Genomic DNA, 12,538 nt, shown 5'->3' with positions numbered 1-12,538 from the left:
TGGAAATAGAATTGACGCTTCGGTGCAACCGAGCTTCGGGCTCTACCGGCGCTGCCTCCCACCTAGCGCTTAGGTGGTAGTGGGGTGGGAGTAGGTAGTGGAAATAGCGGCGTTCGGCGCTGCCGGCCGACTGGAGGTAAAACGGTGATGGTGGGAATAGCGGCGTTTGGCGCTGCGGGCCGCATGGAAGTGGAAGCCTTTGTAGGCGGGAATAAAGTTAAATTACTGATTTCTAGCGTCGGCGTGAATAATGCAAAACTACTTAATATAACGTTGGCGCAACTAATGCTATACTACGCATGAGTAAAGTGATAAAAATTTATATATGTCTTACTTTTTACGCATTACATACATAATTATTAAATTGTACTTAAATGTATTCGCAAAAATATTCCTATTAAATACATGTTTTTTAGCGGGACGTAACAGGATCACAAAAGTTCAGCGTGTTGCGGCTTCCGATCAAAGGATTCTTTCATTCGCTCGGACCACGAAATATTAACTTTACAATTTATAAGGCATCTGGCACTGGCATTCTCCGGTATAAAATAGTGATTATAGTCGGTTCACTATTTAAATATGGTTGATCTTCCGGATTTTTTTCGAGATAAGTTAGAAAACAATTTATCGTTTCTGTACACAAGGGGCAGTGTCGGATACTACTCGAATTTGCTATCAAAACACTACAATTGCTACATTCATATTTTCCGCTACGTATTCCGATAAGAATGCGATGAGATAGTACGTAGTTAAATTCTGAAATCGGATATCCAGAATTAAGCATGCATTTACGGCAAAAAAAAAGGCGCGTAATTTTTTGTTCAAAGTGACGGTACCTAATTTCGCACGTAGCTTGGAGCAACCAATTGATAATTGCTCTGGTTAATTTCAAGGGAGCTGTGTTATGGGCGATTGAGGACGGTGTCGATTTGGACACATTTATGTTTTTTTACTAAGATTCGCTTCCCATATAATTGATAAATATTTCTACTCGTTCTCCTAACAAATATACTGTATCTCCGCTCAATTTAAAATAACGTACAAAATCGCGATGAACTAAGGAGCAAATGCCACAATTTCTGTAAGCTTCCGACAGCTCTAATTTTAATCCGCACTCGCGACACTTTAATGTACTAAGAGCGTTCCCGAAATATAGGTAAAGATCAACAACGTGCACAAAGTTGGATTTAAAAGTCTATTAATGGTGCACAACCGAGACAATATAATTCACGAGATTTGCGATGTTGATAGTATATTTTATAGACACAGCAAGCGTTTGCTATTTACTTCAATCTAGTAGCAGTTAGATTTAATAACGCGTAGTTTTTTTCGTTGATTCTACAGTAATTATTCTGACTCGGCGGGCACATTTCCGTTTAAGATACACATTACAAATGAGATTGGCAGGTACTTACCCGATCTCGGCATTTTATTTGCGCTGCTTTTGATTGCTTCCTCTGCGTTTCTATGAATTCAGCATTACAGTTTTTGACTTTTTTCTATGATAGATTTTTGTAAGCTCTTCTGCGTGGGTCGTCCTTCGGGATGTCGTTCAAGGAAGGCCTCTTTACGACGTAGGTAATTAACTTCAGATTATAGTGCAAAGTTCCGCGAGAGTATCGATTTAACGCGTGATAATATGCGGTGATTTTACGTATTTATATATAGTTATATTTGTATTAAGAGTAAATAAATATTTAAATAAACTTTTATAAAAATTATTATTTATTAATTAATTATTAAATTTGTTATAAACATATTAAACAAGTACAATATTTTTAAATTCTGTTCCGTACATCCTTTGGCATTTGCAAAATTACCCCAAATCCATATATTATACTTTCTTTTACTTCTCATAGATTCCGAGATATAGGAATTTTACAAACTCCGATAGTTTGAAGAACCGAAATATCTTTTACTGAAAAACAAAAGATACAAAAGTTAATAAAAAACTTTTTAAATTATAAAATATTAATAAACTTTTAATTTATTTATATATTGAATAAAAGAATTAAAATGGTTCTATAAATAAACTTTCTTAATTAGTTAATTATCCAAATTGTTATAAACAAATAAAGCATTATCCAATTATTCAAAATTCTGTTACGTGTATTTTGTCACATTTGAGCTCTCATTTAAAAAACTATTAAACATTTTTTTTCTAACTCTGTTAGTTCTCGATTTATGAGCACTGTTTAAAATCAGAGACCGACACAAATGACACAAAATAGTAACACCAACATTTTTTAACTAATGCTCCTAATAACCAATTACGAACAGAACAAAGACTTGTCGCTATAACGCACAACTGTGTAATTAAAAATCTTATATTAATAAACAAATTAAAAAATTGTTTTAAACAATTTCAAGTTAATAATTGTCTCTCTTTAAATTTTATAGTAAAAATTAGACTATAATGAATCATTAATCCTTGCAAAATAACTTTTCTTAATTTATATTAATTTACTTTTTATGAATTTTTAAAACTTTTATTCTATATATATACAAATATACTAAAGCATGCAATTCTTACCATCCTATTATTAGTTGATAAATAGCAACTCTGGTCTTATCCCTGCTATCCTGTAATAGAAACAACAACAATAGAGAACAATTAACAAACTTAACAACTTCTAACAATTATAATAATTACTATTATTATATAAAATCTATGTTATATATATATAATAAGAAATGCTCTAATTAAATACTTGAAAAATATGTAGAATGTAAGGAAACAACTCTTTTATATATAAAAATTAATATATAAATATTTTTTAATTAATTAATTATTAAAATAGAAGAATTGTTTCTATCTAAACCAAGTATTAAAACTTAGTGCGGTAAAAAGTAAATTTTAACCAGCACTCTCACTGTCTTTAATACAGAAATAGACTCAAGGATATATTTTTGAGTCCCATAAAGAAAATAATTTTTACATTCAATAATTTAAACTATAAAATATATATATATATACATATTATTATGTTAGTATTAGGAAAAAAAAAAGAGATTTAAGACTGAATTTATTAATACTTTAAACATACTCTAAGACATTTCTTAGACAATTTATGTAAAGTTTGTTTAAAGGCCATCAGATAAAATAATAAAAAAACAAAGCTTACTTGTGAGTCATAGTTCTGAGTTATGACAAAACACTTTCTTGAACCAAAGCCAGCCTTTCAAGCCAATAGCGAAATTCGTTATTATATAAAAAACCAAAATTGAACCTACGTGGACCAATCTGAAACTCTGTAACCAAATAAGGATTGTAAAGGTCAGAACTACTCCTTTCCTTTGTTTTAAAATAGTATACAGGGTGTCCCAGTTGATGTAAAAAAGTTCTTAGTTGTAGGTTGGGCTTCCGAAAATAAGTAGAAAAGTTCTATACGGTTTTGTAAGTTAGGCGTTAATAACCGAGAAAATAACATTTAAAGATTTGACGCCCCCCGTGCGAGTAAGAACGCGCCGCTGAAAGCTACCGAGATGTTAGTGGACCTAGAGGTGTGGCTTATCTTACTCTATTCACAAAGAAATGAGTAATCTATGAATCTCTGTAAATAGAGTGGTGGTGTGGCCCATCCCTCTATTTACAAAGATTCATAGATTACTCATTTCTTTGTGAGCGTAAGCCACACCTCTCCATTATCTGATAACTCAAACGGCGCGTTTTTGCTGCGCGAGCTCAAATCTTTAATGTTTTCTCGTTATCGCCTAACTACAAACCGTATAGGACGCTTATTTTCAGCCTCAAACTAAGAACTTTTTTACATCAACTGGGACACCCTGTATAAGCAGTTCAGAAAACCACAAGCCAACCTTTTATCGCGCTCATTACTTTAGATACTTCTACTACTATTTCTACGATTTTTTCGCGCCCAGAAGATATAAATAAAATACGCATATTATAAATTCGTTAAACTATAAGACCAACTTTACTAATTATATTAAAACGTAAAAATTTGTGTTCAACAATATATCTACTCTGGGAACAAATTATCAACTCTTCAACAGTGAATCATTAAGTGACTTTTATCTTAGAGTTTTAGCCTCCTTAATTGCAGAAAAACCCTTTAATTATTATTATTCATCATTACATGGTTGAACCAAGTCTCGAGACCATTTCGGACTTCAAGACGTCACAGCGGTGACGTCAACAGATGTCCACGTGACCATTTTTACCGGCCAACTTTCTCCAGGGGCAAAAATATTGACAAAAAACAAAAAAAAATTTTGTTCCGTAAAATAAAAAATTTAAAAATCTGTTTTACCGACCAATCATAAATTAAAAAATTTGCTTTTTTGACCGATATTAAATCGGTAAAACAGAAATCTGCAATACAAACAGTCAATAAAAAAATTTTGCGCCAGATTTTGGCCGGCGGCAAAAACGAAAATTTTTAGCCTTTTGGCGCAAAAAATTTTGATCCGCCAAAAAAAAAAAAAAAAATTTTTTTTTAAATCTGTTTTACCGACCGATATAAAATTGAAAAATTTGTTTTACCGACCAATACTATGTCGGTAAAAAAGAAATCTACATTACCGACAGTCAGTAAAAAATTTTTGCGCCGGCCTTTGGCCGGCGGCAAAAACGAAAATTTTTGAGCTTTTGGCGCAAAAAATTTTGATTTGTCAAAAAAAAAAAAAAAAAAAAAAATTAACCTAACCTAACCTAACCTAACCTAACCTAACCTAACCTTACCTAACCTAACCTAATCTAACCTAACCTGTACAGGTTAAATTAGGTTAGGTTGGAAAGAATAGAATAGAACAGAACAAGACAAATTAAAGAAGTTAAATTAGAACCAGGTTAGGTTAGGTTAGGTTAGGTTAGGTTAGGTTAGGTTAGGTTAGGTTGGGTTAGGTTAGGTTGGGTTAGGTTAGGTTAGGTTAGGTTAGGTTAGGTTAGGTTAGGTTAGGTTAGGTTAGGTTAGGTTAGGTTAGGTTAGGTTAGGTTAGGTTAGGTTAGGTTAGGTTAGGTTAGGTTAGGTTAGGTTAGGTTAGGTTAGGTTAGGTTAGGTTAGGTTAGGTTAGGTTAGGTTAGGTTAGGTTAGGTTAGGTTGGGTTAGGTTAGGTTAGGTTAGGTTAGGTTAGGTTAGGTTAGGTTAGGTTAGGTTAGGTTAGGTTAGGTTAGGTTAGGTTAGGTTAGGTTAGGTTAGGTTAGGTTAGGTTAGGTTAGGTTAGGTTAGGTTAGGTTAGGTTAGGTTAGGTTAGGTTAGGTTAGGTTAGGTTAGGTTAGGTTAGGTTAGGTTAGGTTAGGTTAGGTTAGGTTAGGTTGGGTTGGGTTAGGTTAGGTTAGGTTAGGTTAGGTTAGGTTAGGTTAGGTTAGGTTAGGTTAGGTTAGGTTTGGTTAGGTTAGGTTAGGTTAGGTTAGGTTAGGTTAGGTTAGGTTAGGTTAGGTTAGGTTAGGTTAGGTTAGGTTAGGTTAGGTTGGGTTAGGTTAGGTTAGGTTAGGTTAGGTTAGGTTAGGTTAGGTTAGGTTAGGTTAGGTTAGGTTAGGTTAGGTTAGGTTAGGTTAGGTTAGGTTAGGTTAGGTTAGGTTGGGTTAGGTTAGGTTAGGTTAGGTTAGGTTAGGTTAGGTTAGGTTAGGTTAGGTTAGGTTAGGTTAGGTTAGGTTAGGTTAGGTTAGGTTAGGTTAGGTTAGGTTAGGTTAGGTTAGGTTAGGTTGGGTTAGGTTAGGTTAGGTTAGGTTAGGTTAGGTTAGGTTAGGTTAGGTTAGGTTAGGTTAGGTTAGGTTAGGTTAGGTTAGGTTAGGTTAGGTTAGGTTAGGTTGGGTTAGGTTAGGTTAGGTTAGGTTAGGTTAGGTTAGGTTAGGTTAGGTTGGTTAGGTTAGGTTAGGTTAGGTTAGGTTAGGTTAGGTTAGGTTAGGTTAGGTTAGGTTAGGTTAGGTTAGGTTAGGTTAGGTTGGGTTAGGTTAGGTTAGGTTAGGTTAGGTTAGGTTAGGTTAGGTTAGGTTAGGTTAGGTTAGGTTAGGTTAGGTTAGGTTAGGTTAGGTTAGGTTAGGTTAGGTTAGGTTAGGTTAGGTTAGGTTAGGTTAGGTTAGGTTAGGTTAGGTTAGGTTAGGTTAGGTTAGGTTAGGTTAGGTTAGGTTAGGTTAGGTTAGGTTAGGTTAGGTTAGGTTAGGTTAGGTTAGGTTAGGTTAGGTTAGGTTAGGTTAGGTTAGGTTAGGTTAGGTTAGGTTAGGTTAGGTTAGGTTAGGTTCCCCCTCGAGGTGCGCCACCTTGTCGTGGTGAGGGGGCACAGAAAGCATGTTGCTTTCTGCTAAGAGCGCACAGAAGAGGACCCCGCAAGGAAGGACAGGATAACATCGCTGGACACAGGAGGACATCACCTGAAGAAATTAAGAAGAGGCCACTGGAAAATATTTGCAGCTCGGGCTCTTCTTCTGCAGGCTACAGGTAGACTGGACTCGAAAGGATTGGGCTCCAACCAGTCTAGGGAAGGACACCTTACACAAACCAATTCAACAACTATGAATATGGACAATGAGAAAGAAGAAAACTTACAGCTACAGGGTGTTCGGACACCCAGTAGTCGGCAGGAGGAGGTAGCGTCCCGGCTCCCCCTTGTCGTTATCCAACGACGGGCAATCTACCTCCTGCAGCGCAGGGGGGGTAGATGATAATGTGTCTGCGAAGACCAGTTCGTCAAAGAAGACAGCTAAGAGCAAAGATACGGGCAGGAGCCTGTTATCTCGTAGCATGGGAGAGAACTTATCAGAGAGGGGAACACCCTCACAAAGAACAACCTCGCCAGCTTCCAGCTATCTCTCAGGAGGTACTGGAGACCTCGGCTCGGATTACGGAGGGTCCATCGAAGGAGATGACGAACGCATGAATATGCCACTCGGCAAAAGGAAGAGAGTTATCATCGGCAGAAAGAGAACTGCGGAACAAAGAAATGATGCAACCTCAGCACTTGAAAGAGCAGCTGCTATGGAAGAGGAGGAGAGTCGCATACTCAATGCAAATCACCCCATCTCAGCACGTTCGCAACAAAGAGCAGATAAGCTCGAAGAAGATTTCCTGGACGATAATCGGAATGCACCATCTCGGGACCTTGCCAGCACAGTCCTACGGGACATGGCAGTGGTACTTCGAGTTTCCGGGGTTTCCAAAGGTCTTAAGGGCGAATACTCTAAGGCCCTGAGAGAAATCGCATGCAGAACACGAGCAAATGTCACCACTATGCTGACAAGACTTAACACGGACGGTTCGACAGGACAAGAGACCATGAGTCTCCTTAATGAATTGCACAAGGCACAAGAAGAAATAAAAAACCTTAAACAAGAAGTAAATACTTTGCGGGAGACAATCGCACAGATCTCACCTACGCAGCCTCCTCAATCCAAAAAGAGGCGGGAAGACCCTATACCATATAAGACTACCACAGGTCCAATTTCCGGTACCTCTAAAGTGGTAACCAGCGAGGTAGTTTCTACTAAAACAACTTTTAAAAAACCAACGAACAAAGCAGGTGGCACTTTACGATACAATGAAGACAGGGAAGCTAGTGAGATTTCCACCAACGCAATCTCATCTGTTCATTTTAAATATTTAGATGAACTCTTCCATTCGTGGTGCACAGGAAAATCCAGCGGGGAGCCACGAACCAGGAATCAGCCTAGATCAAGCCAGGCAACTACAGGTACGGACAAAGAAAGCTCTAAGAGCAAACCGGTGACAGCATCAGAACACCCTAGATCGGCAACTGCTATAGCAGGCACAAGCAAGGAAAGCCCTGGCGTGGAGACATGGGCAACAGTAGCTGGAAGAAAAACAAAAAACAGTAATAAGACAGTCGGACAAGGAAGTAGGACAACGAGTGGCAAGAAAGCACCGGAGCAGCCTAAACCCAAGACGACCAAGCGCAAAACACCTAATTCGGCGGCCGTATCGATCACTTGCGAAAATGGTCAATACCAGGAGATCCTGAAAATGGCCAAAGACAGGATAGACTTAAAGAAACTTGGAATCGATAGCCTGCGACCCAAGAGAGGTATTACAGGCTCCATCATTTATGAGATCAAGGGAGACAATCATAACGAGAAGGCAAAAGTTCTTGCAAAAGAACTTTCTACGGCACTTGCAAGTGTGCAACAGGTTAGGATAGCGTGTCCACAGAAAACCGCGGATATACGAATCAGGGATCTGGATGATTATACACGTAAGGATGATGTCATTAATGCAGTACTTACAAGTTTTGAAACTTGCAGGCAGGAGGACCTTAAATTAGGTGAAATTAGGAGATCATACAACGGACTTTACACGACAGTACTTAAGTGCCCGGTAGCCGTTGCTAACCAACTAATCGAGAAGAAGAGAATACAAATAGGATGGGTCTCCGCAAGAATAGAAGCTCTACCTGCAAGACCATTACAATGTTTCCGGTGTCTACAAAAGGGACATGTCCGTGAAAACTGTAACAGTCCTATAGACCGTTCAAACAGTTGCTTCAGATGTGGGGAAACTAACCACACTGCAGTAACCTGTAAGAACCTACCTAAATGTCTGATTTGTGAAGAACTGAAGAAACCATTCAGGCACAAAATGGGAGGACCAGCATGTAATGCCAAGACAAATAGAAGACAACCTCGAACACAACCAGCTTCGAATACTAATAGACAAGACGATGGAAATCCACCACAGCTCTCCAAGGAAGTGATGGAAGTAGAAACACAGGAGGTACCGGAAGCACCAAAACTTGCACCAGAGATTAGTGGCCAGGAGGAGGCCATGCACACGGAATAGGAACTTAATGGCTAGTACAACTTTAATTCAAATTAACACTAACCATGCGAGGAGAGCGCAAGACCTACTGCTCCACACACTCGCTGAGTGTGGCGGGGGATTGCGCTCATTTCAGAACCTTTCAATATACCGGATAAGCATCCAAACTGGATGAGTGACCCAGCGGGGAGCGTGGCTATTTTCTGGCTGGGCAATGATAATGCATGTAACCCTATCACAAGCGGAACAGGATGGACTGCAGCTAAATGGAGAAATATAATCGTGATGGCCACATATTTGCCACCATCAATAAACCTTGAGGACATGGAGACATCTCTGGAAGAAATAAGCGACTTTATTAAGCGTACACCGGCTACCCCCATTCTCCTTGGAGGGGACTTTAACGCCAAGTCCCCGGAATGGGGATGTAAGTTTTGGGACCAAAAGGGTCGTCTCCTCGCGGACTGGGCCTCTGGCTTAGGACTCCTTCTGGTAAACCGGGGAGATGTTAACACCTGTGTGGCCTGGAGAGGAGAATCCACTGTGGACATCACATGGGCCAATTACAGTGCTGTCAAGCATGTTTGTAACTGGAGAGTCTGGGAGGAATTAGAAACCCTGTCGGACCACAGATATGTGGGAATGATCATCTCGACAAGCGGAAATCGTACTACGGACGCAAGGAAAAACAGTGACCAAAAGAAGTGGGCACTACGGAAATTAAATATGGATTTACTCATGACGGCCCTGGAGTCTGCAACATGGCCCGAAGATATCCCTGCGGATGAACCTGAGGACGAAGCTAAAAAACTAACTCGTATATTAACGGATGCGTGTAATATGGCAATGCCATTATGTTCAAACACAAGGGTGAAAGGAGCATATTGGTGGAACGAGAGCATTGCCTCGCTTAGGAAACAGGCAGTGATCAAGCAACGTGCCTTTACAAGGTGCCGTAGAAGGCGCAGAAGTACACAAGAGGAAGTGGACCAAGCATATGAAGACTATCGGGAGGCCAGAAGAAACCTTAGAATTGCAATCACAGCAGCTAAGACAGCAGCGTGGGCTGAGTTAATGGAAACCATTGACTCAGACCCGTGGGGCCGTCCCTATAAAATAATTAGCGGACAATATAGAAGAAGAGGACCACCGGCTACGGAAATGCTGGAATCACAGCAGATCACGGAAATTGTAACCACACTTTTCCCAAGGGACACCTCGCAAGCAGTAATACCTACACCCCTGGAGGATATTGACTCGGGAGAGGAAGAAGAACAAGAGGACCCTACTGTCACGGAAGAGGAAATCACGAGGGCAATCAAAGGAATCAAGGCCAACAAGGCCCCAGGTCCGGACAATGTTCCAGGGAAAATAATTACCCTGGCGGCAGACATACTCCTCCCTAGGCTTTGTCGGGTATTCACCAGGTTACTAAGGGAAGGAGTGTTTCCCAGAGAGTGGAAAAGAGCCTCACTGGTGCTAATACCAAAACCAGGGAAGCCACTGGACAACGCCTCGTCTTTTAGACCTATCTGTCTTATTGATGAATTGGGAAAACTCATGGAGAGAATTATCAACTGTAGACTCACGGAGTGGGTCGAATCAACTGGAAGAGGACTGAGTGTTAACCAATTCGGATTTAGAAAAGGACACTCAACGATAGATGCAATTCAGGCGGTCAAGAAATACGTGCATAAAAGCAATGAGAAGGGAGAAACTGTATTGGCCACATCTCTGGACATTGCCAATGCGTTCAACACCATTCCCTGGCCGGTGATTATGGGTGCTTTGCGAAAATTACGATTACCAAGATACCTAGTTAATATCTTACAGGACTACTTACAGCTAAGAACACTTACTTACAATAACAGAGACGGATTTCTCGTCACGGAAACGGTCGAGCGCGGTGTTCCCCAGGGATCGGTACTTGGACCAACCCTGTGGATTCTGACATACGACGCGGTATTACAGGCACCTATACCTAGTGGCTGTAACACTATATGCTATGCGGACGACACGCTGGTGCTCTCCACGGGACTCTCCTGGAGAGAGGCAGTAGTCAAATCTGAACTAGCAGTACATATTGTCGTTGAGACAATTAAAAGCCTCGGTTTAACCGTTGCAACGTCTAAAACGGAGGCTGTCTTCTTCCACAATTACACGTGCAAGGCTCCTCAACACATGTTACTAGTCGGCAACACACCTGTGCAAACTTCCCCCTATATAAAATATTTGGGGTTGACTTTAGATGAAAACTGGACCTTTGGCACGCACTTCCAGTCAGTTGTGCCAAAGGCGGTTAAAGCTGCAATTTCTCTCGGACATCTCATGCCAAACATAGGTGGTCCGGTGTGGAAGGCAAGAAAGTTGTACGCCACTGCAGTTCGCAGTATAATTCTATACGGGGCTCCTGTGTGGGCTGACGAGCTTCAACACAATCGGCTGGCATTAGCAGAAATACGACGCTTCGAACGAAGACTGGCGGTTAGAGTAGCACGACTTTATCGAACTACAGCAACAGATGCGGCGTGTATACTTGCTGGTTTACCTCCCCTACACTTAGAGGCGGTGTCCCTGGCACGTAGATATAACTTCAAGAAGCGGATTGAAAATCAACATCGAGTTCTCACTAACGAAATTAGTGTACAACTTCGAAAAGAAGAGAATCAAAGGATACTGGCGGACTGGAAAAAGGAATTATACAAATTAACTAACATAAGTTCAGGACATAGAGTAATTATGGCATTACGAGACCTACTACCAGAATGGCAAGCAGAACTGGAGGAACACGGTGCATTGGATTACCGCACGGCACAAATTATTACCGGCCATGGTGTATTTGGGGACTTCCTACACCGAATAGGAAAGGAAGGAAGTGCTAAGTGCTGGGAGTGCGGTGCATCAAAGGATGGTGCTGACCACACTCTTTACGAATGCTCTGCGTTTACAACACAGCGAGACTTATTAATACAACTTATAGGTCCACATGTAAACTTGCACTCTATCATGTCTGCAATACTAACAGACCCCTCGGTCAAAAGTACCTTTTGCACGTTCTGTCAAGAAGTTATCTCTATCAAAGAGAAAAACGAGACAGAACGAAGACGAGAAATCCTCACAAGACGGACAAGGCGTAGAAGACGACCACCAGCGCATCTACGACGGGATTAGATTTCTAATCACAAGCAGAAATCATCATTATGATACTATGACAAACAGTTCTTTTAAGAACTTAGAGGACTTTGTTTCCTGATGAGGGTCTCACGGGGATCTCCAATAGCTCCCCTTGTGGGTGAGGAGATCTCTGCCGGGCTTTTCATTGGGATTCATTTACCTCACGGTGTTCTATTACGCCTGACGAGCTTGGGCAGAACAATGAAACGTGAGAAATGCGGAATAATAACTCTTGTTACCAAGAAGGGAGACAATAAACCCAGAGGTGAAAATGATATGCGAAAGTCACGGCGCGGCACTGTAATGATATGTCGCCTCCCGTGCCGTGACTTATCTCTCGCAGAGAAGAATAGCGTGTGGTTTTTTTTTTTTAGTCGGTATTAGGCAGCTCAATTACATCTGTAGCATAAGACCGGAGTCCGACATATCCCCCAACTCAAGGGGGAATCCGTAAAAGGATTTTTCCACACGTAAATCAAAAAAAAAAAAAAAAAAAAAAAAGGTTAGGTTAGGTTAGGTTAGGTTAGGTTAGGTTAGGTTAGGTTAGGTTAGGTTAGGTTAGGTTAGGTTAGGTTAGGTTAGGTTAGGTTAGGTTGGCCCAAATGTCCCGGCGACCACTTCGCCGAGAGGGTGGG

The 12,538-nt window shown here is 40.5% G+C and overlaps 1 protein-coding gene across 1 annotated transcript; it reads left to right on the top strand.

Moving 5' to 3' along the window:
- The first annotated feature begins 6,701 nt into the window (after positions 1-6,701).
- On the top strand, positions 6,702-8,750 carry LOC139112820 (uncharacterized). The gene has a single exon (XM_070673848.1). It carries the CDS (start codon positions 6,702-6,704, stop codon positions 8,748-8,750), a length of 2,049 nt encoding a protein of 682 aa, XP_070529949.1.
- The last annotated feature ends 3,788 nt before the right edge of the window (positions 8,751-12,538 follow it).

This window comes from Cardiocondyla obscurior, unplaced genomic scaffold (genome assembly GCF_019399895.1).
Source record: "Cardiocondyla obscurior isolate alpha-2009 unplaced genomic scaffold, Cobs3.1 scaffold53_0_225703, whole genome shotgun sequence".
Classification (NCBI taxonomy): domain Eukaryota; kingdom Metazoa; phylum Arthropoda; class Insecta; order Hymenoptera; family Formicidae; genus Cardiocondyla; species Cardiocondyla obscurior.
The sequence above is the reverse complement of the archived record's forward strand: the minus strand, read 5'-3'. Positions and strand labels throughout refer to the sequence as shown.

What these genes read in the sequence shown, in the direction of transcription:
- LOC139112820 (XM_070673848.1), top strand. Translation starts at nt 6,702, where the DNA reads ATGGGAGAGAACTTATCAGAGAGGGGAACACCCTCACAAAGAACAACC.